Source organism: Entelurus aequoreus, linkage group LG04 (genome assembly GCF_033978785.1).
Source record: "Entelurus aequoreus isolate RoL-2023_Sb linkage group LG04, RoL_Eaeq_v1.1, whole genome shotgun sequence".
Taxonomy (NCBI): Eukaryota; Metazoa; Chordata; class Actinopteri; order Syngnathiformes; family Syngnathidae; genus Entelurus; species Entelurus aequoreus.
In genome coordinates this window covers 16,493,522-16,519,320 of record NC_084734.1, presented here as the reverse complement: position 1 = coordinate 16,519,320, position 25,799 = coordinate 16,493,522, and the positions used below count along the sequence as shown (strand labels likewise).

At 39.4% G+C, this 25,799-nt stretch overlaps 1 protein-coding gene across 1 annotated transcript in view; it reads right to left on the bottom strand.

The window, feature by feature from the left end:
* Positions 1 to 2,858: 2,858 nt before the first annotated feature.
* mcf2a (MCF.2 cell line derived transforming sequence a) overlaps positions 2,859 to 25,799 on the bottom strand; it is a 106,163-nt gene continuing 83,222 nt past the window's right edge. Inside the window, exons 24-30 of the mRNA XM_062044326.1 lie at positions 24,437 to 24,529; positions 24,275 to 24,353; positions 17,033 to 17,096; positions 11,727 to 11,830; positions 11,546 to 11,640; positions 3,966 to 4,078; positions 2,859 to 3,872 (exon numbers count right to left, since the gene is read on the bottom strand). Coding sequence (XP_061900310.1) covers positions 3,725 to 3,872; positions 3,966 to 4,078; positions 11,546 to 11,640; positions 11,727 to 11,830; positions 17,033 to 17,096; positions 24,275 to 24,353; positions 24,437 to 24,529 — 696 coding nt within the window. The 3' untranslated portion in view covers positions 2,859 to 3,724. The remainder of the gene's footprint in view (positions 3,873 to 3,965; positions 4,079 to 11,545; positions 11,641 to 11,726; positions 11,831 to 17,032; positions 17,097 to 24,274; positions 24,354 to 24,436; positions 24,530 to 25,799) is intronic.

Below are 25,799 nucleotides of genomic sequence, written 5' to 3'. Positions count from 1 at the left end.
TGGGCACCTGAGAGTTTGGGCTGTTTTGACATCTTGTGTTGATTTTTTGATGTGGTAAGAGTCATTATACGGGAAGGGAGGGGCGCACCGTGCGGGGGGATTTCTATTAAATATTTCTATTAAATAAGCTTTACTTTGCATTTTAATTAACGTGGGATTATTTTTTGTATTTAGAAATAATAGTACCAACTTTTTTTTTTTTCTTTCTCCAACATTTGTGGCACTGGCGTGGCGCCCCCTGTTGGACGGCGCCCTTAGCATTTGCCTATACGGCCTATGCCACGGGCCGGTGTTGCTCATAGACCTTCGTTGGTCGGATCTAGTCCAGATGCCGGTGCCAAAACCCCAACTATTTATACTCCGACAAGAGGACGGCGTGTTCGGGCAAGGATGGTTTTGCTTCTGACCCTCTTAGACTTGGATAAGACAGCTCCAGTCTGAGAGGATAAGTACAAAACCCCAAACCAGTGACGTTGGCACGTTGTGTAAATGGTAAATAAAAAGAGAATACAATGATTTGCAAATCCTTTTCAACTTATATTCAATTGAATAGACTGCAAAGACAAGATAATTAACGTTCGAACTGGAAAACTTTGTTATTTTTTGCAAATATTAGCTCATTTGGAATTTGATGCCTGCAACATGTTTCAAAAAAGCTGGCACAAGTGGCAAAATAGACTGAGAAAGTTGAGGAATGCTCATCAAACACTTATTTGGAACATCCCACAGGTGAACAGGCTGATTGGGAACAGGTGGGTGCCATGATTGGGTATAAAAGCAGCTTCCATGAAATGCTCAGTCGTTCACAAACAAGGACGGGGCGAGGGTCACCACTTTGTGAGCAAATTGTCCAACAGTTTAAGAACAACATTTCTCAACGAGCTACTGCAAGGAATTCTTTCATTGGGCTCATTCATCAATGAGCTCGGGACACGCCCACGGCCGCTCATCTCCTGCACGCGCCACTCCGGCGGCAGCAAGCAGCTGCATTCAAACAGCACTCAGCGCACCTGTCGTTGATGATCTTCCTGGGCTTCTTAAGCCAGTGCAGACCTGCGTTCCGGGCCAGAACGTAGTCTTCTGTTCGAGTACAGTAAGTCATCTAACAAAGCTCGATGCCTTTCTCTCTCCGTGTTACTTTCCCCGTCGTATGATTGGTTTTGTGTTAATCCCCTTGTCGTTCCTTGCAGCTACCCCTTCGTTCCCGAGTTACGAGCTGTGCCTCACCCTGTGTTTCCTCTGACTGCCTCTCGGATCTCGACCTCCCGCTTGGACACGGACCTTCTACGCCCCGCTTTAGCCTTCGACTTCCTGCTTGTCTCACGGCTCTATGAGCCTGCGCTGCCCTTTTTGAACTTGCCTCTCGCTCAACATTCACGGTAACACACAACAGTTAATTCCCACACTTAGTCACACACTATACACATTTTGGATCTAGTCACACTCCATTCCCTAGTTTATTTATATCATTGTTTGGTATTATATATATGTGGAGGGGGTCGTGGCCTGCGGGCCTGCCGCGGAACGGGGTGTGCCAAGACCGGCCTCAAAGACAGTGACAGGTGAGTGGATGGCCCAGGTGGGCCTTGTATCTAAATCACCTGTCGCCTTTATTAGCAGCAGCCGGAATGAGACGCGTTGCTGGAGCTGGAGGGAGAGCGAGAGAGACACGGACACGAAAAGACAGATTGCTGGAAAGCAAAACCCCCGCACTAATTTATGCAAATAAAACAGTGTTGTAACCCTGGTCCGGGCTCTCGTGGCAGTGTTTGGTGGTCTGAAGAACCCACTGGAGGACAACCTCCACAATATATATATATATAATGAATACATACAGCTTTACTACGCCCTTGTTGTCTGTACTGTCTACTCCTCCGGTACATAACACATTTAGGGATTTCACCATCTACGGTCTGTAATATCATCAAAAGGTTCAGAGAATCTGGAGAAATCACTGCACGTAAGCGATCCCTCAGGCGGTACTGATTTAAAAAGCGACATCAGTGCATAAAGGATATCACCACATGGGCTCAGGAACACTTCAGAAAACCACTGTCAGTAACTGCAGTTCGTCGCTACATCTGTAAATGCAAGTTAAAACTCTACTACGCAAAGCGAAAGCTATTTATCAACAACACCCAGAAACGCCGCCGGCTTTGCTGGGCCCGAGCTCATCTAACATGAACTGATACAAAGTGTATAAAAGGGTGTTCTGTGGTCTGACGAGTCCACATGTCAAAATGTTTTGGAAACTGTGGACGTCGTGTCCTCCGGAACAAAGAGGAAAAGAACCATCCGGATTGTTCAAAGTTAAAAAATCAGCATTTGTGATGGTATGGGGGTGTATTAGTGCCCACGGCATGGGTAACTTACACATATGTTAATGCACCATCCAAGCTACGTTATCATGGACGCCCCTGCTTATTTCAGCAAAACAATGCCAAACCATGTGTTACAACAGCGTGGCTTCATAGTAAAAGAGTGCGGGTACTAGACTGGCCTGCTTGTAGTCCAGACCTGTGTGGCGCATTATGACGCCTAAAATAGCACAACTTAAGCTGTACATCAAGCAAGAATGGGAAAGAATTCCACCTGGAAAGCTTCAAAAATGTGTCTCCTCAGTTCCCAAACGTTTACTGAGTGTTGTTAAAAGGAAAGGCCATGTAACACAGTGGTAAAAATGCCCCTGTGCCAACTTTTTTCCAATGTGTTGCTGCCATTAAATTCTAAGTTAATGATTATTTGCACAAAAAAATGACATTTCTCAGTGTGAACATTAAATATCTTGTCTTTGCAGTCTATTCAATTGAATATAAATTGAAAAGGATTTGCAAATCATTGTATTCTCTTTTAATTGACCATTTACACAACGTGCCAACTTCACTGCTTTTGGCTTTTTGTATTTATCCTCTCAAAGTTGGGTTTTTTTTGCACCACAATTGTCGCCTCTGGTCCTGCACCATCCTCTCAGACTAGAGCTGTCCTAAGTCTATAAGCTCCAACTAATGCAGCCAGTTCAAATGAGAGGCCAAACGTCTTCTGAGACTAACTGAAGAGTCCACTTTTGATGGATGAATGAAAACATCCGTAGACATTCGTAAAGGTTGGAGGATGGAAAAAACATCATTTTGGCACTTTAGTAGAGAGGAGCACATGAGGGAATAAGTATTATTGCAAAGATCAAGGAAACTAAAATCCCTTAGAAATGGTGTGCTGCACTTAAATGCTGACAAGGAACTTAAATGTCCAGAAATGGAGTCCCTGTCACATCATCAAGTATGCCCCCTAGTGGCTCTGAGGCTAAGGTCCAAGATTTCAGTTCGGGTGCCACAGTTTGGTCTTTGATTGTCTTTGTGTCCAAAGAATGTTTTTTTGTTGCAACATTGATCATAGGTCAAAATGTAAAAAAAAAAAAAAAAAAAAAGACCACCACTCCACTTACACACCCATGATTGCAGCCGAGGAGACGACGCGGCGCTCGTGTAGTTTTTGTGCTTACCGTCTTTTTTTTTCTTTTTTTCTTCTTCTTACAATCCGGCGTAAATGTGTGGAGGTAAAACACCGATTGGTCCAGATTGTCAGTCAAAATCTGCGAGGACATGAGTCGCCAAACGTTCATCGTTAGACTCACTGGCGCCCCCCTGTGGTTAGGGAGAACTGAGCTTTCTTTCCCGGCCCCTTGCTGCAAGGGGAAGAAGAAACACAAGCAGACTTGAGAGAAACATCACAGTAACGTAACACCTCCATCTCCAATGCACGGGTTTCTACCCCTCAGCCCCGACCAGCCTGCTCGACGGCTCCCCCTTATGGTCACTTGCAGGCGGGCGGACGCGACGAAGCCATCCTGGTGCCGACTCAGGTTCCTCACCAGCCTGAGTGGGAACCGGTGTGAGGAGGTCAGGAGACGCATGAATGCTACGGTTGGTTGAATGAAAATGTTCCACAGAACGTGCTGGAAGACGCACCATCGGCCTTTGTCGTCTTCACACATGAGCTGGATGACGTCACCACTTTTGATGACCATGCTGTCCGGCCCGTTTTGAAGGCAGTCCACTAAGGCTTGATATTTACCTGGAGACTGCCACACACACACACACACAAACACACACACAGACACACACACACACACACACACACACACACACACACACACACACACACACACACACACACATTCTTGTATTTAATACCTTCTTGAGACCTGCGAAAAATGTCTACCTCTTTAGGACCACCCTTTCAAGATGTATAAAGATGTGTATTTACAACATAGATAATATATACATACTATGAAAATATATGTATATATATATATTTTTATTTTTTTATTTTTATGAAAATATAAAAAAGCTTGTTGTGGGTAATGAGTTGGAATTTCACAATAAAAAAGTCACAATTTCACAAGAAAAACGTAGAATTTTGCCAGTATGATAATAAAAGTCGTCATTTTACGCAACACAAGTCAACATTTTACAAGAAAAACTGAACATTTGTGCGATATTATGATAAAATAATAGATATGGTAACGATAAAAAAAGGTTATAGAAGACATTTCAGAACCTCTGACATATATCACCAATGTATCATTTTTAACCGGAAAATTCCCAGACAAAATGAAAAATGCAAAAGTCGTTCCAATCTATAAGAATGGAGACGTACACCAGTTTACTAACTACAGACCAGTTTCATTACTTCCACAATTCTCCAAAATCATGGAAAAATTATTCAATAGTCGATTAGATTTATTTATTAACAAAAGTGGGACACTCGTGGAGAACCAATATGGATTTCGAGCAAATATCTCAACATCAATACCATTAATTAAAATAACAGAGGAAATTACCAATGCAATAGATGGTAAAGAATGTGCGGCAGCAGTATTCATGGACTTAACAAAAGCATTTGATACAATTAATCATGATATTTTAATACAAAAATTAGAACGATATGGCATCAGAGGTTTGGTATTGAACTGGGTAAGAAGCTATTTAACCAGCAGGAAGCAATATGTGAAGATGGGTGAAAATATGTCAACACGGCTAGATATATCCTGTGGTGTGCCGCAGGGATCAATACTGGGACCAAAATTGTTTAATCTTTATATAAACGACATTTGTAAAGTTACAAAGGACTTAAAGTTAGTTTTATTTGCAGATGATACAACTGCTTTCTGTTCAGGAGAGAACACACAGAAGATAATACAAATAATAACAGAAGAAATGAACAAATTAAAAAGATGGTTTGACAAAAACAGACTATCTTTGAATCTCAGTAAAACTAAAATAATGCTATTTGGTAATAGTAGGAAAGAGCATCATACGCAAATACAAATAGACGGAGTAGACATCGACAGGGTAAAAGAAACCAGATTTTTGGGAGTATTAATAGATGATAAAATGAACTGGAAATCTCATATACAAAACATACAACATAAGGTAGCAAAAAACATTTCAATAATGAATAAAACAAAACACGTCCTGGGCCAAAAATCACTTCATATTCTCTACTGCTCACTAGTGTTACCATATCTGACTTATTGTGCAGAAATATGGGGAAATAACTACAAATGTGCGCTACATTCGTTAACCATGTTACAAAAAAGATCAGTTAGAATAAGACATAATGTTGGATATAGAGAACATACAAACCCTTTATTTATTAAGTCAAAAATATTAAAGTTTGGTGATTTGGTAAAATTGCAAACAGCTAAAATGATGTACAAAGCAAACTATAACCTGCTACCAAAGAATGTACAACATTTCTTCTCAACTAAAGAGGAGAAATATAACCTTAGAGGAAAAAAGAATTTAAAACATTTATATGCACGTACAACACTTAAAACTTTTAGCATAACAGTATGTGGAATTAAATTATGGAATGGATTAAGTAAAGAAGTTAAAAATTGTACTGACATGATCCAGTTTAAGAGGTTGTTTAAATTAATAGTGCTTACAAAGTACAAAGAAGAAGAATTATGAGAAAAACTTCCAACCTTATTGAAAATATTCTTCATCTCAGTATGTTAATAATGACTGAATTAATTAATTACATATTACAAACTATTGTATATACTAATTCATAGATGTTATTTTATTATATAAAAAGGCCAGTAAATGATTTTATATAATTGTAAATGCTTTGAAGTGGGAAAGGGGTAGGATTAAATAAGCTTTGCTTCTTCCTACTCCTTTTCGGGCATGATGTAAATGAAATGATATGAAATTGTGTGATGTATTATGATGTAAATGTGTTCATGTTCGAAATAAACTAAAAGAAAGAAAGAAAGAAAGAAAGAAAAGTTGGAATTTTACTCAATAACAGTCGCAATTTTACAAGAGAAGCTTAAACTTTTGGCAATTTTACGAAAAGTGTCGTCATTTTACACGACAAAAGTCACAATTTTATAAGAACACTTTTAAATGTAGGCAATGTTATAATAATAGTCGGAATTTTACTTGGCAAAATGATGACAAAGGTCATCATTTTAGTCAAAAAAATGTCACTATTTTACAAGAACAACAAAAAAATTGGCAGTGTTGCAATAATAGTCAGCATTTTATACGACACATGTCACCATTTAGCATTAAAAGAAGTAATAATTTAATGGAAAAAAAAAAAGAATATGAGAAATTGAGAAATATTTTATATATTTAATTTTTATTTATTTTTTCTGTTTTTTAATCTTCATTATTTACTTCAAGCTATTACAGTATGTCTCTATATACATATTTATTGCATTAATGTTGGCCAAAGGGGGCGCATTTCAATTTATTACACACACTTGTTATTTCATATGTTGGTCAGAGGGGGTGCACTTCAAATGTTTACACACACTTGTTATTTCATATGTTGACCAGAGGGGGAACACTTTTAAAACCGACACACAGTCAATTTGAAAAATCCCTCCTTTTTGGGACCACCCTCATTTTGATAGATTTCACCACCAGGGGTGCAAATGAGACATTCTCTATTAGATGCAATGTTATTGGGACCATGATTTATGTCCTCACTTGGTCACACCTCCTCATATGGAAGCTACTTTTCCTTCTTGATGTCTCAAGAAGAACACACACACAAACAAGAACACACACACACACACACACAAACACATTAACACATAAACACACACACACACACACACACACACACACACACACACACACACACACACACACACATTCTTGTATTTTCTACCTTCTTGAGAACTGTGAAAAATGCCTACCTCTTTAGGACCACCCTTTCTAGATATATAAAGATTTGTATTTACAACATTAATAATATATACATACTATGAAAAAAAGAAATATATATATATATATATATATATATATATATATATATATATATATATATATATATATATATATATATATATATATATATATATATATATATATATATATATATTTAATGAAAATATAAAAAAGCTTGTTGTGGGTAATGAGTTGGAATTTAACAATAAAAAGGTCACAATTTCACAAGGAAAACTTGGAATTTTGCCAGTATGATAATAAAAGTTGTCATTTCACTCAACGCAAGTCAAGATTTTACAAGAAAAACTGAACATTTGTGCGATATTATGATAAAAGTTGGAATTTTACTCAATAACAGTCGCAATTTTACAAGAGAAGCTTAAACTTTTGGCAATTTTACGAAAAGTGTCGTCATTTTACGAAAAGAGTCGTCATTTTACTCGACAAAAGTCACTATTTTATAAGAAAACTTTAAAATGTAGGCAATGTTATAATAATAGTCGGAATTTTCAGTCAAAGTTGAAGTTAAAGTACCAATGATTGTCACAAAGTATTCTCTGCATTTGACCCATCACCCTTGATCACCGTCTGGGAGGTGAAGGGAGCAGTGAGCAGCAGCAGTGAGCAGCAGCAGTGGCCGCGCCCGGGAATCATTTTTGGTGATTTAACCCCCAATTCCAACCCCCGATGCTGAGTGCCAAGCAGGGAGGTAATGGGTCCCATTTTTATAGTCTTACTTGGCAAAATTGTGACAAAAGTCACCATTTTACTCAAAAAATGTCACAAATTTACAAGAACAACAAAAAAATTGGCGGTCTTGCGATAAAAGTCAGAATTTTATACGACAAATGTCACCATTTTGCATTAGAAAGTAATAATTTTGCATTAAAAAAAGTAATAATTTAATGAAAAAATAAGAAAGAATATGAGAAATTGTTCACAATTTAATAGGAAAAAAGTCGACACATTGTGAGAAAAAGACTGCTTTCAGTTAATTATTTTATTTAATTTTTTTTTTTTGTAATTGGTTTTTAATCTTCATTATTTACTTCAAGTTATTACAGTATGTCTCTATATACATATTTATTGTATTAATGTTGGCCAAAGGGGTGCATTTAAATTTATTACACACACTTGTTATTTCATATGTTGACCAGAGGGGGAGCACTTTTAAAACCGACACACAGTCAATTTGAAAAATCCCTCCTTTTTGGGACCATCCTCATTTTGATAGATTTCACCACCAGGGGTGCAAATGAGACATTCTCTATTAGATGCAATGTTATTGGGACCATGATTTATGTCATCACTTGTTCACACCTCCTCATATGGAAGCTACTTTTCCTTCTTGATGTCTCAAGAAGGGTAGAAATACAAGAACACACACACACACAAACACACACATTCTTGTATTTTCTACCTTCTTGAGACCTGAGAAAAATGCCTACCTCTTTAGGACCACCCTTTCTAGATATATAAAGATTTGTATTTACAACATTAATAATATATACATACTATGCAAATATAAAAAAAGCTTGTTGTGAAAAATTAGTTGGAATTTCACAAGAAAAAGGTCACAATTTCACAAGAAAAACGTAAAATTTTGGCAGTATTATAATAAAAGTCGTAATTTTACTCAACGCAGGTCAAAATTTTACCATATATATATATATATATATATATATATATATATATATATATATATATATATATATATATATATATATATATATATATATATATATACATACATACATTATTTTCTATTGCAATTTGCCAGTTATTGACACAAGTGTTGCACAATGGAGATTTGATGTAATATTATAAATCACTGAATATAAGATGACCCGTTTTTAAATAAAAATATAACTATTTTTAAAGAGACAATATGTTTAAAATCATGGTTTCAATATCATTTGTGTCATGAAATGAACACTGTGACGTTGTTGCATTCTGGGAAGTTTAGTTGGAATCATACCAGCATACGAGGTAATCACCCGTGGTGAGTGCCTGTGAACAGTCCATAAGTGGACCCCGACTTAAACAAGTTGAAAAACTTATTCGGGTGTTACCATTTAGTGGTCAATTGTACAGAATATGTACTTCACTGTGCAACCTACTAATAAAAGTCTCAATCAATCAATCAATCAATCCCAGGATCAGATAGGACAGCTCCAGTCTGAGAGCATGGTGCAGGGTCCATAGGCGACAGTTGTGGTGGTTTTGCACCACAATAGAGCAAAAGCTTCCTTGTCTGGGCATGTCCCCACTTAAAGAGGATACATTTCCTCTGGGTCCTGCATTATCCTCTCAAACCCGAGCTGTCCTATCTAAGTCTAAGAGTCGAGTTGCGATCAATTCAATGACCTGTGAATCCTGAAGTGGATATTATAGGGGTTGCTGAATTGAAATGCACCTCAGCTTTTGACAAGGAGTAACCTCCAAGGACAAAGCTACAAACAATGCTCCGCCGCTCCCAGTCTGTGGAACGCTCTCCCTGACCCCCTGAGGGCATCACAGACTGTTAATGTTTTTTTTTTAAAGGCTTAAAAACCCTTCTTTTTAAAAAAAAACTTTTTTTTTTAGATATATGCATACTAGTTCTAGCTATTAGGCTGTTCTAGTTTTTATTTTTTTTTATTTTTATCATCTTTTTATTTAAAATTTTTTTAATACACTGTAGCACTTTGAGGTTGTTTACTCAATGTAAAGTGCTTTTTTTTTTTTTTTTTTTTACAAATAAAATATATTATTATTATTATTAGGAGTACGAAAAAAATGAAGAAATAATATTATACTGCTTATTGCTCACCAGTTTGACCAGTTGTGCGTCAGACTGGTGGTCCAGAATGCCTCCAGACGTTTCCTCCAGACAATTGTTCGATGAGTGATGAGCACCTCAGCTTTTGACAAGGAGTAACCTCAGAGGACAAAGCTGCGAACAATGGGAGACCGGGCTTTCTGCTCCGCCGCTCCCAGTCTGTGGAACGCTCTCCCTGACCCCCTGAGGGCACCACAGACTGTTGATGCTTTTAAAAAAGGCTTAAAAACCCTTCTTTTTAAAAAAGCTATTTTTTTTAGATATATGCATACTAGTTCTAGCTATTAGGCTGTTCTAGTTTTTATTTTTTTAAATTTTGATGATCGTTTTATTTAAAAAAAAATTAATACACTGTAGCACTTTGAGGTTGTTTACTCAATGTAAAGTGCTTTTTTTTTTTTTACAAATAAAATATATTATTATTATTATTATTATTAGGAGTACGAAAAAAATGAAGAAAGAATATTATACTGCTTATTGCTCACCAGTTTGACCAGTTGTGCGTCAGACTGGTGGTCCAGAATGCCTCCAGACATTTCCTCCAGACAATTGTTCGATGAGTGATGAGCACCTCAGCTTTTGACAAGGAGTAACCTCCGAGGACAAAGCTACGAACAATGGGAGACCGGGCTTTCTGCTCCGCCGCTCCCAGTCTGTGGAACGCTCTCCCTGACCCCCTGAGGGCACCACAGACTGTTGATGCTTTTAAAAAAGGCTTAAAAACCCTTCTTTTTAAAAAAGCAATTTTTTTAGATATATGCATACTAGTTTTAGCTATTAGGCTGTTCTAGTTTTTATTTTTTTTAATTTTGATTATCGTTTTATTTAAAAAAAAATTAATACACTGTAGCACTTTGAGGTTGTTTACTCAATGTAAAGTGCTTTTTTTTTTTTTACAAATAAAATATATTATTATTATTATTATTATTAGGAGTACGAAAAAAATGAAGAAAGAATATTATACTGCTTATTGCTCACCAGTTTGACCAGTTGTGCGTCAGACTGGTGGTCCAGAATGCCTCCAGACGTTTCCTCCAGACAATTGTTCGATGAGTGATGAGCACCTCAGCTTTTGACAAGGAGTAACCTCCGAGGACAAAGCAGCGAACAATGGGAGACCGGGCTTTCTGCTCCGCCGCTCCCAGTCTGTGGAACGCTCTCCCTGACCCCCCGAGGGCACCACAGACTGTTGATGCTTTTAAAAAAGGCTTAAAAACCCTTCTTTTTAAAAAAGCTATTTTTTTAGATATATGCATACTACTTCTAGCTATTAGGCCGTTCTAGTTTTTATTTTTTTAAATTTTGATTATCGTTTTATTTTTAAAAAAATTAATACACTGTAGCACTTTGAGGTTGTTTACTCAATGTAAAGTGCTTTTTTTTTTTTTACAAATAAAATATATTATTATTATTATTATTATTATTAGGAGTACGAAAAAAATGAAGAAAAAATATTATACTGCTTATTGCTCACCAGTTTGACCAGTTGTGCGTCAGACTGGTGGTCCAGAATGCCTCCAGACGTTTCCTCCAGACAATTGTTCGATGAGTGATGAGCTCCCGGCCAACCTGTTTGATAAATATCTATTAGTTTGGAAAAATGTATTTTTGGTGGAATATTACGACAAATAACATCTTGAGAGAGATATACGCACTCCTGCGGTTCATCAGCTGTCGTTTCGGGGAGCGCCGCTGACGATCCGGACTGCTCCTACTGGACTCTGTGTCCTCTGAGCTCATTGACGCCCTCTGTTGCTTACTGGTGGGAGTGACACAACAACAACAACAACAACAACGACGAGAGAAGGAGGTCATTTAGTCTGGCGTTGCATTCAGACACTCAAGACGTCAGCATGATGGGACATGGAGCAGCCATGTGTAAACTGTTGAAGACGTGCTCATGAACACTCATGTTTGTAGAGGGTGACCATGTCTTAGCACACATGAAGTATCTTGGTCTTACAAAACCCCAAAACCAGTGAAGTTGGCACGTTGTGTAAATGGTAAATAAAAACAGAATACAATGATTTGCAAATCATTTTCAACTTATAATAAATATAAATAATAAATAGACTGCAAAGACAAGATATTTAACATTCAAACAGGTAAACGTTGTTATTTTTTGCAAATATTAGCTCATTTGGAATTTGAGGTCTGCGACATGTTTCAAAAAAGCTGACACAAGTGGCAAAAAAGACTGAGAACGTTGAGGAATGCTCATCAAACACTTATTTGGAACATCCCACAGGTGAACAGGCTAATTAGGGAACAGGTGGGTGCCATGATTGGGTATAAAAGCAGCTTCCATGAAATGCTCAGTCATTCACAAACAAGAACGGGGCGAGGGTCACCACTTTGTCAACAAATGCGTGAGCAAATTGTCCAACAGTTTAAAAACAACATTTCTCAACGAGCTATTGCAAGGAATTTAGGGATTTCACCATCTAAGGTCCGTAATATCATCAAAAGGTTCAGAGAATCTGGAGAAATCACTGCGCGTGAATGTCTGTGACATTCAATCCCTTATTTATCAAAAAGCGACATCAGTGTGTAAAGGATATCACCACGTGGGCTCAGGAACACTTCAGAAAACCACTGTCAGTAACTACAGTTTGTCGCTACATCTAAGTGCAAGTTAAAACTCTACTATACAAAGCGAAAGCCATTTTATCAACAACACCCAGAAACACCGCCGGCTGCGCTGGGCCCGAGCTCATCTAGGATGGACTGATGCAAAGTTCAAAAGTGTTCTGTGGTCTGACGAGTCCACATTTCAAATTGTTTTTGGAAACTATAGACGTCGTGTTCTCTGTACCAAAGAGGAAAAGAACCATCCGGATTGTTCTAGGCGCAATGTTCGAAAGCCAGCATCTGTGATGGTCTGGGGGTGTTTTAGTGCCCAAGGCATGGGTAACTTACACATTTGTGAAGGCACCATTAATGCTGAAAGGTACATTCAGGTTTTGCAGCAACATATGTTGCCATCCAAGCAACGTCTTTTTCATGAACGCCCCTGCTTATTTCAGCCAGACAATGCAAAGCCCCATTCTGCAAGTGTTACAACAGTGTGGCTTTGTAGTAAACGAGTGCGGGTACTAGACTGGCCTGCCTGTAGTCCAGACCTGTCTCCCATTGAAAATGTATGGCGCATTATGAAGCCTAAAATAGCACAACGGAGACCCCGGACTGTTGAACAACTTAAGTTGTACATCAAGCAAGAATGGGAAAGAATTCCACCTGAAAAGCTTCAAAAATTGGTCTCCGTTTACTGAGTGTTGTTAAAAGGAAAGGCCATGTAACACAGTGGTAAAAATGTCCCTGTGACAACTTTTTTGCAATGTGTTGCTGCCATTAAAGGCCTACTGAAACCCACTACTACCGACCACGCAGTCTGATAGTTTATATATCAATGATGAAATCTTAACATTGCAACACATGCCAATACGGCCGGGTTAACTTATAAAGTGCGATTTTAAATTTCCCGGGAAATATCCGGCTGAAAACGTCTCGGTATGATGACGTATGCGCGTGACGTCAATCATTGAAACGGAAGTATTCGGACACCATTGAAGTCAATACGAAATAGCTCTGTTTTCATGTCATTATTCCACAGTATTCTGGACATCTGTGTTGGTGAAACTGTTGCAATTTGTTCATTGCATTATGGAGAAAGAAGCTGAGCAAGCAAAGAAGAAAGTTGTCGGTGCGAAGCGTCTATTTTGCGAGGGAAGTCAGCAGCAACACGTACACAGCCGGCGCTTCTTTGTTTACATTCCCGAAAGATACAGTCAAGATCGAAGAACTCGGACAACAGAGACTCTTACCAGGAGGACTTTGATTTGGATACACAGTTGCGATACCGTGAGTACACAGCTGCGCTTCCAAACATTTGATCGCTTGCTATAACTAGCTCGAGCTAGTAGCTAGGAGCTAGCATAACAAACACCTATGTGTTTGTTATAACAAACACCTAGGTGTTTGTTATGCGGGATTAATTTGTGGCATATTAAATATAAGCGTGGTTGTGTTGTGGCTAATAGAGTATATATATGTCTTGTGTTTATTTACTGTTGTAGTCATTCCCAGCTGAATATCAGGTCCCACCCGCGCGCTTCCAAACATTTGATCGCTTGCCCGTACGTGCGTGTCACGTACGTAACTTTGGTTAAATATATAAGCTTTATGAACCTTGGGTTAGGTGAACGGTGCTTTGGGCTGAGTGAGTGTGTGTGTTGTGCAGGTGTTTGAATTGTATTGGCGGGTTTTATGGACGGGATCCCGTCCATATAACCCGCTCGAGCTATAACTAGCTCGAGCTAGTAGCTAGTACCTAGTAGCTAGGAGCTAGCATAAGAAACACCTAGGTGTTTTTATGCGGGATTAATTTGTGGCATATTAAATATAAGCCTGGTTGTGTTGTGGCTAATAGAGTATATACTGAATATGTCTTGTGTTTATTTACTGTTATAGTCATTCCCAGCTGAATATCAGGTCACACCCGCCTCTCACAGCATCTTCCCTATCTGAATCGCTTCCACTCCCCACTAGTCCTTCACTTGCACTTTCCTCATCCACAAATCTTTCATCCTCGCTCAAATTAATGGGGAAATCGTCGCTTTCTCGGTCCGAATCTCTCTCACTTTTGGCGGCCATCACTGTAAACAATAGGGAACTTTGCGTATATGTTCAACTGACTACGTCACGCTACTTCCGGTAGGGGCAAGCCTTTTTTTTATCAGATACCAAAAGTTGCGATCTTTATCGTCGTTGTATTATACTAAATCCTTTCAGCAAAAATATGGCAATATCGCGAAATGATCAAGTATGACACATAGAATAGATCTGCTATCCCCGTTTAAATAAAAAAAAATCATTTCAGTAGGCCTTTAAATTCTAAGTTAATGATTATTTGCAAAAACAAAATTAAGTTTCTCAGTTGAAACATTAAATATCTTGTCTTTGCAGTCCATTCAATTGAATATAAGTTGAAAAGGATTTGCGAATCATTGTATTCTGTTTTTATTTACCATTTACACAACTTGCCAACTTCACTGGTTTTGGGGTTTTGTAAAAAGCAGCTCTCGTGACAAAAATAAGGAGAAAGCATGGAGCCCCGAGCTTGCATCACGTGCAGTGCATGAGATAAACAAGAGCCATTCATGTGGGCTTGCTGTGCAAACGCTACGTTTACCACTGAGCTTTAAGGCGGGGGTTAGTGGCGCTGGGGGCGCGGGCGCACACAAGGTGGCCGTTGCCGGGGGCTCCGGGGTCGGGGGCTCCGGGATCGGAGGCACATAAACACGCCAGATGACGCAGAGACCAGCCCCGGCAGGCAGCCCCTCGGGCCCCCGCTGGATGGCCGCATGCCCCTGCAGGGTGGGGGTGGGGGGTGGGTGAAAGGGCGGGGGTGGCAACCAGAGACAGTTGGACAGATCTGATGCCCACACACAAAGCCTTGGACCCTGTCACTGTTACCCACTGTGTTTACATTATGCCTATGTTCACACATTATTTACACATTCTATAGTAGTGTTGTCCCGATACCAATATTTTGGTACCCTTACCAAAATGTATTTCGATACTTTTCTAAATAAAGGGGATAAAAAAAAAGGCATTATTGGCTTTATTTTAACAAAAAATCTTAGGGTACATTAAACATATGTTTTTTTTCTTGCAATCGAAGAACAATTTAGTCCTTAAATAAAATAGTAAACATAAACATACTAGACAACTTTTCTTTTAGTAGTAAGTAAACAAACAAAGGCTCCCGATACCAATATTTTAGTACTGGTACCATAATGTATTTAGATAATTTTCTATACTTTTCTAAACAAAGGGCACCACAAAAAATGGCATTATTGGCTTTATTTTAACAAAAAATCTTAGGGTACATTAAACATATGTTTATTATTGTTATTTAGTCCTTAAATAAAATAGTAAACATACTAGACAACTTGTCTCTTAGTAGTAAGTAAACAAACAAAGGCTCCTAATTAGTCTGCTGACGTATGCAGTAACATATTGTGTCATTTATCTACCTATTATTTTGTCATAATTATTAAGGACAAGCTGTAAAAAGTTCATTTACTGTGAATATCTGCTTATTTTCCGTTTTAACATGTTCTATCTACACTTCTGTTAAAATGTAATAATCACTTATTCTTCTCTTCTTTGTTACTTTACAATAGTTTTGGATGATACCACAAATTAGGTATCGATTCCGATACCAAGTAGTTACAGGATCATCCATTGGTCATATTCAAAGTCCTCATGTGTCCAGGGACGTATTTCATGACTTTATAAACATAATATGAATTTCAAAACAAGGAAAAAAGATTTTGTGACGATAAAACATATCGATGTAACCATAGTAGTATCGACTAGATACGCTCTTGTACTTGGTATCATTACAGTGGATGTCAGGTGTAGATCCACCCATGGCGTTTGTTTACATTGTGACGCCGGTGAGCTATTGTATCCTCCTACGGTGTGTAGTGAAGCATGTTTAGCTATTCCTCGTCCTGCAGTGATAATGTGACTTGAAATAAACATACTTTATTTGTCGCCATGGAGGCCAGGATTAGTGATTTAGAAGTAGCTAAAACACTGCGGCTGGACGTTAGCCATGTCTTAAAGCACCTCTTCCTGAGGGCGTTTCAGTGTTATAACTTCACCTTTATCGTCACTTTTTAAGCAAAAATGCGTCCATTCTCCCTTTTCTGTCTACACACCGTGTCTGCTTGTAAGTACCCCATGATAATGCGCTGCCGAACATGCTCCTCTGCTTGTAAAACCATCATGAGTAGAGTATAGTACTGTTTTTTATTCATTAGTACCACGATACTATACTAGTACCGGTATGCCGTACAACCCTATTCTATAGTTACATACACATTGTTTACATATTACATCATCTCATTACATACATACTATTTACTTGAATTCCAACATGGCCACTGACCTGTCACAAGGTGGCGGAGAAAGCTGCATGTGCTCTACCTGTTGTCCGTTTTGATGGGCCTCATCTGGAAGGGCGACATTGAGGGTATGAGTTGACTGCCTACTGAAAAGTGGCGACACCCACGGACAAAAATAGGTCAGTTGAAATCAAGGAAACGGCTTAAATATTTGCAGTAAATACCTAAAAACACCAGAGCATTTAAATAGAGGATCTTTGACTAGCGTTTCTGCAGTAGGTCCCTAACAAGATTTTGTTTGTGGTCCATCCATCTTCTTCCGCTTATCCGAGGTTGGGTCGCGGGGGCAGCAGCCTAAGCAGGGAAGCCCAGACTTCCCTCTCCCCAGCCACTTCGTCCAGCTCCTCCCGGGGGATCCCGGGGTGTTCCCAGGCCAGCCGGGAGACATAGTCTTCCCAACGTGTCCTGGGTCTTCCCCGTGGCCTCCTACCGGTCGGACGTGCCCGAAACACCTCCCTAGGGAGGCGTTCGGGTGGCATCCTGACCAGATGCCCGAACCACTTCATCTGGCTCCTCTCTATGTGGAGGAGCAGCGGCTTTACTTTGAGCTCCTCCCGGATGGCAGAGCTTCTCACCCTATCTCTAAGGGAGAGCCCCGCCACCCGGCGGAGGAAGCTCATTTCGGCCGCTTGTACCCGTGATCTTGTCTTTTCGGTCATAACTGTTGCGTCTGACCAGTCTTCTCTCTCAGGGAATTAAAGTCACTAGTCAAACCCAAGTTCTTTCAGATGACATATATGCAGAGTAAAAAGGACCATCAAGACAGAATAGGAATATTATCAAGTTTTACTAAAGCTTTTGGAGACCAGTCCACACAAATGCGGGCATACCGGCATCTCGAAATGGGCTAACATTCAAACGGGAAGAGACAACTTCTTGAATACGAAAACAGCCCCCACCCTGTCCAGAAAGGAATACAGCCTCATTGTTCTAATACAGATAAGATAAAAGGGAGTACTCCAACTCCCACATTCCAACCCTTCAAGGTAAAAGCACACAGTTTACTTGCGGACATAAGATACAAACAAAAAGAGTTCACATGGGCATGACTATGAATAAAGAAATAACTCTTAAACATGAATGCATTCTCTACATAACCCAAAGCTCATGACCATAGGTGAGGATGGGAACGTAGATCGACCGGTAAATTGAGAGCTTTGCCTTCCAGCTCAGCTCCTTCACCACAACGGATCGATACAGCGTCCGCATTAATGAAGACGCCGCACCGATACGCCTGTCGATCTCACGATCCGCTCTTCCCTCACTCGTGAACAAGACTCTGAGGTACTTGAACTCCTCCACTTGGGGCAAGATCTCCTCCCCAACCCGGAGATGGCACTCCACCCTTTTCCGGGTGAGAACCATGGACTCGGACTTGGAGGTGCTGATTCCCATGGTTTGTGGTCCAATGTAGTCTTTAATATTACTTATTGAATAATATTAGACTCTTGGTGGGCCGCGGCCCTACTGTAAACCTAACGTCATCGCCACACATACAGTAGGAAGGGAATTTCGATGGCCCCCATTTGTGTTTTGTGGCAATTCCAACTTTGACCACTGCATCAGTTGCTATGTAGCGTGGCGCTTTCCATCATTTTCAGCAGTTTCAATGAGCAGGCTGTGTTATGTGTGACCATGTCTGTTGACGTTTTTTGCTGGTTGATTTTTTATTTTCCTGCACCATGACTAGGGAAGGTTGTTTGGATTGGGTCCTATAAGTAAATGATGTGCCACATCTTCTGCAAATATAATTAATAGTTGAGGTAAATTTGTTGGTCACAAGATAGCGACAGAACGGCAGCTGTACATAGAGTATTTATACCATACCTGGGCAAATCAAGGCCCGGGGGCCACATGCGGCCCGTTAAGCTTTTCAATCTGGCCCGCCGGACATTCCCAAATAATTTTTTTAGATCTTTAAGATGGAAACTGTAGCATTATAATGTGCAGTGATGTTTTCAATTTACCTTAAGTCTTGAACTATACAAAGTATTTTAATGGTTGGAATCTGCCCTTTTGCATGATATACTAGTTACTATGGTAATGTAATTAGTTACTATGGTAATCTAATTAGTTACTATGGTAATCTAAGTCACAGCAGGTCAGACGAGGCACCAAGCAGTGTGGGTGGGGAGCGTTTCCACAGAGTGTTTCCAGAGCCTGAAATGCGGGTGTCAGGGACAGATATGGAAGGAGATTTTTACAACAAAGTTCTTAACCTTAGTGATATATCAGATGTATCAGATCGTAGGTGGGGTTTGTTTTACCCTTTGCGTTCATATTTCGCTGTGTTTGTTGCATTTTTGTTGTGTTTCGCTTGATTGTAAAATATGTGGATGAAGAGGGGGAGTGACATTCATATGTTGTCAATATTCAGTGTTTTATCCTTCATAGTTAATATTGTAAATCCCATATAATTTATTTTCAGGTACATTCTGGGTGTCTCATTCAGTAAAAAAATTTAAAATTCCATTCCGTTTTTTCAGGCGGTCTGTCATAACGTTTTTAGCATTCAATTAGACATTATTGGGAGGTTTTGTATTAGTGTTCCTATAAATCAAGATATATTCTCTAAATTTGGCCCCCCGAGTCAAAATAGGCCAATCCCAGGCCTGTTTTTTACCAACAGCTAGCCCTGGTCCTTGAAAACAGCAGAGCTCTCCTGTCATATATAAGGTCTTTGATTAGACTTTTTACAGTATGCTTTAAAAAGTATGCAGCAGGTCCTTAAAACAGGAGATAACTAGAGGCTGTTACTTCCAACATTTGGAAAAGTCATTACATAAAATAACTGAATTTAAAAAACTCAAATAATGACTTGGAGTGTATGAAAGATTTAAAATGACAATGGTGCTCTCTTTGACAACATGGTCATGTATTAATACGTTTATTGCACAACACAGCAGCAACAGAAGCAATGTTGTGACAGCATTATGAGTGAGTTCATTGTAAACAATACAGCAGGTGTAACACACCTCAGTTTCACACCAACAGCCGAATAGCACAACTGACATTTTAGTCAAACATTTAATTACCGTATTTTCCGGACTATAAGGCGCACTTAAAATGCTTTTTTTCCCCTCAAAACTCGACGGTACGCCTTATAACTCGGTGCGCCTAATGTATGGAATAATTCTGGTTTTGCTTACCGACCTCGAAGCTATTTTATTTGGTACATGGTGAAATGATAATTGTGACCAGCAGATGGCAGTCAAACATAAGAGATACGTGTAGACTGCAATATGACTCAAGTAAACACCAATCTCGCACCCTCAATCTCGTTACCCTGCGTAATGACAATAAAGCTGATACTGATTCTGATTCTGAAACAACACTTGACATTTTATATTTTCCATTGAAAATATAGAACATTACACACGGCGCTCAAAAATCTATCAAAATGTTTTAGTAGGACTTTGGTAAGCTATGAAGCCACACCGCTTGATGGATTGTACTGTGCTTCAACATACAAGTATTATTATGGTGTGTGTAGGGATGATGTTTGATAAGAAATTATCGAGTTTGATTCTATTATCGAATCCTCTTATCGAAATAAACACACAATATTTGGTTTAACAAAAGCTCACTTTTATTATATAAGAAAACAATTAAATCTAAAAAATAAATAAATATTGACTGTTGCCCCCCTAAAAAAAAAAAAAAAAAAAATATTGACTGTTGTTACCCAAAGTATATGAAGTGGGATTTTTCAGAAAAACAAATATATAAGGTAACACAAAAACAACCTGTCTCTGTGATCACTATAGGTGTATAAATAATACTAGTGTTAAATAAAATCAGTCCCTTGGGCACAAAACTGAAAAAAATACAGCTCTCCAAAAAGTGCAATTCTGCTGCTATTTGACATAACAGTTTGTTATGATGCTTTGACATTTTTGCACTTTATTTCTTTATTGAAAGAAAATTCTATGAATAGAAAAGTTGTTTGCAAATGTGGTTACAATGCTAAAAAATGAAAAGTTAAAGCTAAAAAAAGAAATACACTTTATTGAGTTAACATTATTTCTTTATAGGGGGAAAGATGTTATGAGCTAGGGAATATAACAACTACACTACCCATCATGCAACGGGAGTGACGAGCATGCGCGGTAGCCCCGAAAAGTGTTGTTGCATGTCGTCACCCGTGAAAGTAAACGTCAAGAACCCAGCCAACACGCCTCGTCTGCATTATTTATAATTAGACAGACAACACATATACAGTGTGATTTTGTTTTGTTTACAAGGAAAGAAAAACAAAAGTTGAAAAAGGGAGATCATGTCATATATGTATGTGCTGCGGTTGCTATAAGAACGTTGCGACAGCTGCCGTAAAGGAGGTGCGTTGCTAGCCTGGTTGCTATGTTTCCGGTTGGTCGTAAAAAGTGTTCGTCATGTGTTTGTAGTCTGCTCAAATCTCCCAGTAAAGTTATTCATTGGATTATACCTTTTGTTTTGAACTTTATTACACCTTGGAGCGCTTTTTCCCGTCCATTTTTTCCTGCTTTCGCTATCTGCGCCTAATGACTGAGCTACGTGACTGATTTCTTGTGATGTCACACGGAGCATTTCTGGTCGGGACGGGATTCGTTCCGAGGGGTTCGAATATAGAACCAACTCTTTTTCTTTACTATAGTGGTCTCGATAACGGGTACCGGTTTTTAAAAAGGGATTCGAGTCCGAGGACTCGGTTCTTTTCTTATCGAACAACCGGGAAAACCGGTTTCGAGTATCATCCTTGGTGTGTGTATAAGGACCGCAAAATGGCACCCATTAGCAGACATATTATCTGGTGTTTTGTTTCGCAATATTATGCAAAAGCCAACTTTTCTTACTTTCTGGTACCTGCTGATCTGTATTTGGGATCTGCATTAGTCCTCAAAAATTACTTCTTATTTTTCTCTTTCTTCTTTTTATGGGACATTCATCCTCAGCTGTTGCCATTTCTAATATAAAGTAGCGTAAAGTTCTTACTTATATCTGTCAGTAAACTCGCCATGAAAGCACTAAAACATACCGGTATAGTGAGTTTACATTATTCACCCGAGGAACTTTAGTTATTATAGAGTTCTGGTTGGACGGTTTTTCACGGGACTCATTTCCGGCAGATGAGGAGATGCTGCTCCGTTATTGATTGAAGTAAAGTCTGAATGTCATTAAAACAGTTAGCGCCATCTTTTGACACTTCTTCCACTCCCGTCCTTGCACGCTACACCGCTACAACGGTGCATCCTAAAGCGACTGTCAGAAAGCGGCTTGTAAAACATCATCCATGCAACATTTTGACCAAAGAACCACCATTACATGTTATGTAGACCACAAGGAAGTCTTTTACATTTGGAAAAAAAAATCATAATATGACCCCCTTAAAGGCCTACTAAAACCCACTACTACCGACCACACAGTCTGATAGTTTATATATCAATGATGAAATCTTAACATTGCAACACATGCCAATACGGCCGGGTTAACTTATAAAGTGCAATTTTAAATTTCCCGCCACACTTCCGGTTAAAAACGTTTTATTATGCTGACATATGCGTGTGACGTCACGAGGACAAGGGAAGTATTCGGAGCCAGGAGAATCCTATACAACAGGCTCTGTTTTCATTTCATAATTCCACAGTATTCTGGACATCTGTGTTGGTGAATCTTTTGCAATTTGTTTAATGAACAATGGAGGCTGCAAAGAAGAACGTAGGTGGGATCGATCTGTGTATTAGCGGCTGGCTGTAGCAACACAACAAGGACTACTTAGCAGATGCCTAGCCGATGCTAGCCGCCAAACCCACGGATGAAGTCCTTCGTCGCGCCGTCGATCGCTGGAAAGCAGGTGAGCACGGCTGTTGATGGGAAGATGAGGGCTGGCATAGGTGGAGCGCTAATGTTTTTATCATAGCTCTGTGAGGTCCGGTTGCTAAGTTGCTAAATTAGCCTTAGCGTCGTTAGCAACAGCATTGTTAAGCTTTACCAGGCTGAGAATTTTTAACCGTGTAGTTACATGTACATGGTTTAATAGTATTGTTGATCTTCTGTCTATCCTTACAGTCAGGGGTTTATTTCTTTTGTTTCTATCTGCATTTGAGAACGATGCTATCACGTTAGCTCAGTAGCTAAGTGTGTCACCGATGTATTGTCGTGGAGATAAAAGTCACTTTGAATGTCCATTTCGCGTTCTCGACTCTCATTTTCAAGAGGATATAGTATCCGAGGTGGTTTAAAATACAAATCCGTGATCCACAATAGAAAAAGGAGAGAGTGTGGAATCCAATGAGCCAGCTTGTACCTAAGTTACGGTCAGAGCAAAAAAGATACGTCCATCACTGCCTTTCTAGTCCTTCACTCTAACGTTCCTCATCCACGAATCTTTCATCCTCGCTCAAATTAATGGGGTAATCGTCGCTTTGTCGCTCCGAATCTCTCTCGCTCCATTGTAAACAAAGGAAAATTGTGAGGAATATTACCTCCTGTGACGTCACGCTACTTCCGGTACAGGCAAGGCTTTTTTTTATCAGCGAGCAAAAGTTGCGAACTTTATCGTCGATTTTCTCTACTAAATCCTTTCAGCAAAAATATGGCAATATCGCGAAATGATCAAGTATGACACATAGAATGGATCTGCTATTCCCGTTTAAATAAAAAAAAAATCATTTCAGTAGGCCTTTAATGCGCCTTATAATCCGGTGCGCCTTATATATGAAAAAAGATCGAAAATAAACCATTCATCGGCAGTGCGCCTTATAATCCGGTGCGCCCTATGGTCCGGAAAATACGGTATTGTGGAGGGGGCGTGGCCCGCGGGCCTGCCGCGGAACCAGGTGTGCAAGGACCGGCCTCGAAGACAGCGACAGGTGAGTAGATGGCCCAGGTGGGCCTTGTTATCTAGTCACCTGTCGCCTTTATTTAGCAGCAGCCGGAACGAGACACGTGGTTGGAGTTGGGAGTGGGAGCCAGAGAGAGAGAGAGAGACACACAGACTCAGAAAAAGAAATTTTGCTGAAAAGGAAAAGCCTTGCACTATTTTATGGAAATAAAACAGTGTTGTACCCCTGATCCGGGCTCTCGTGGCAGTGTGTGGTGGTCCGAGGAACCCACTAGAGGGCAACCTCTACAGGTACTTTTTAAAACCGAATCAAATTGAGACATTGCGAGCGATATAAACATCTTTAGAAATACAGTCACGTGTAAAACGTGTCTTATAAGTATGAGTGCCACACTAACACACTGACCTCGTAGGAGCCTCTGCTGGTTGGTCAAGATCCGACGGAGCTCGCTGAGCCACGACGTCTTCACCTCCACGCTGGGAGCCTGACGCCGTGACACAAACAACTGCAACGTGACTTGATGCTTGAACGAGGGCAGAGGAAAGAATCCGGTTTTAGTGCCCTTACCTGAACCACGTACACTTCCTCTCTCCCACTGTACCAAATCTCAAACTTCCTCGGATCTCCTTTGACGTTCTCTGTGATCCCCACAGCGGTCATCTGCAGAGAGACGCACATGCCTCAAATTTGCTTATATGCAAAATTTACTTTTGAATGTTTTTAACAGGAATATATACAGTATGTCCTTAGAGCAGGGGTGTGCAAACTACGGTCTTTAGTTTGGCCCGCTAGACGTCATGAGTTTATTACGTACCCTAGCCCGCTGGGTGTTTCCAAATTAATTTTGAATATCTGACAATCTGATTGCTGCAAACTTGCTTCTAAATTGTGGACAAAAATCAGGTCAAATACCATTAATTATACATCATTTACTTGTATGACCCAATCCAAAAACCTTCCCTACTCATGGCACAAAAAAAAAAAATGCAACCAACACAAAACGTCAACACACATGTTTACACATAACACAACCTGCTCTCTGAACTTTGTGGATAATATCAAAAAAAATGTCCAAGCACCATTAAAAAAAACAAAATTACACCCATTTAAACACATTACAATGCATGATGGGAAAAATGCAAAACACTCCACACTCCGCATTTTAGCTGCTTGATATTTCCGATTGATTACATTCATGAGGTGGTCACAGAAGTAAACAAGGTAGGAGTCGAACTTTCACATACTCTTAATAACCAACGCTTTGAACTCTGCGGCTTATAAATCGGTGCAGCTATTTTTATGGATTTTTCTTCACTAGCGTCCATAATGTTTTGTATTCAACAAATAGTTTTCAACACGGAAAACTGAAAAGGCGTGTTATTGTTTGTGCTACGGCGCCATCTTTTGAACCAGTTTGTTTACTGCATGTTAAAAATTGTACTTCCTGTTTTGTGCCTTGAACTGGACATATAACTGTCCAAAGCGTTTTTTGCTCAAAATAATTCTTCATTACTATAAACAAGGTTTGTAAGTCTTATTATATAACTAAAACAATTCATACTTACGTACTAAACCGTCCCATGTGTGATGTATGTAGGAGTGTTTTCATACTAGTTTGTACGTTCATTCGTAATGTAATCAAGCTAGCGTTGTTAGCATAGGCAAATACGCTAACACGTTTCCAAGAGTCTGAGTTAGTATTATTAACTTAAAGTGGCATTCTTTTTGTATTGTTTCAGTTTTGTAAATTCACCAAAATGTCACCGTGGCGTTATTGAGTCTGTTTAGCTGATAGGAAAGCTAGCTTCCGCAGCTAGTGGGTCCATGACAATGACTTCTTACATTTACTTCTGTTTTGTTTGATCAGCCGTTTTACTGCCGTGTGACAGGCACTGTTTTGAAAAAATTAAGGTATGTAAATAAACTTTTA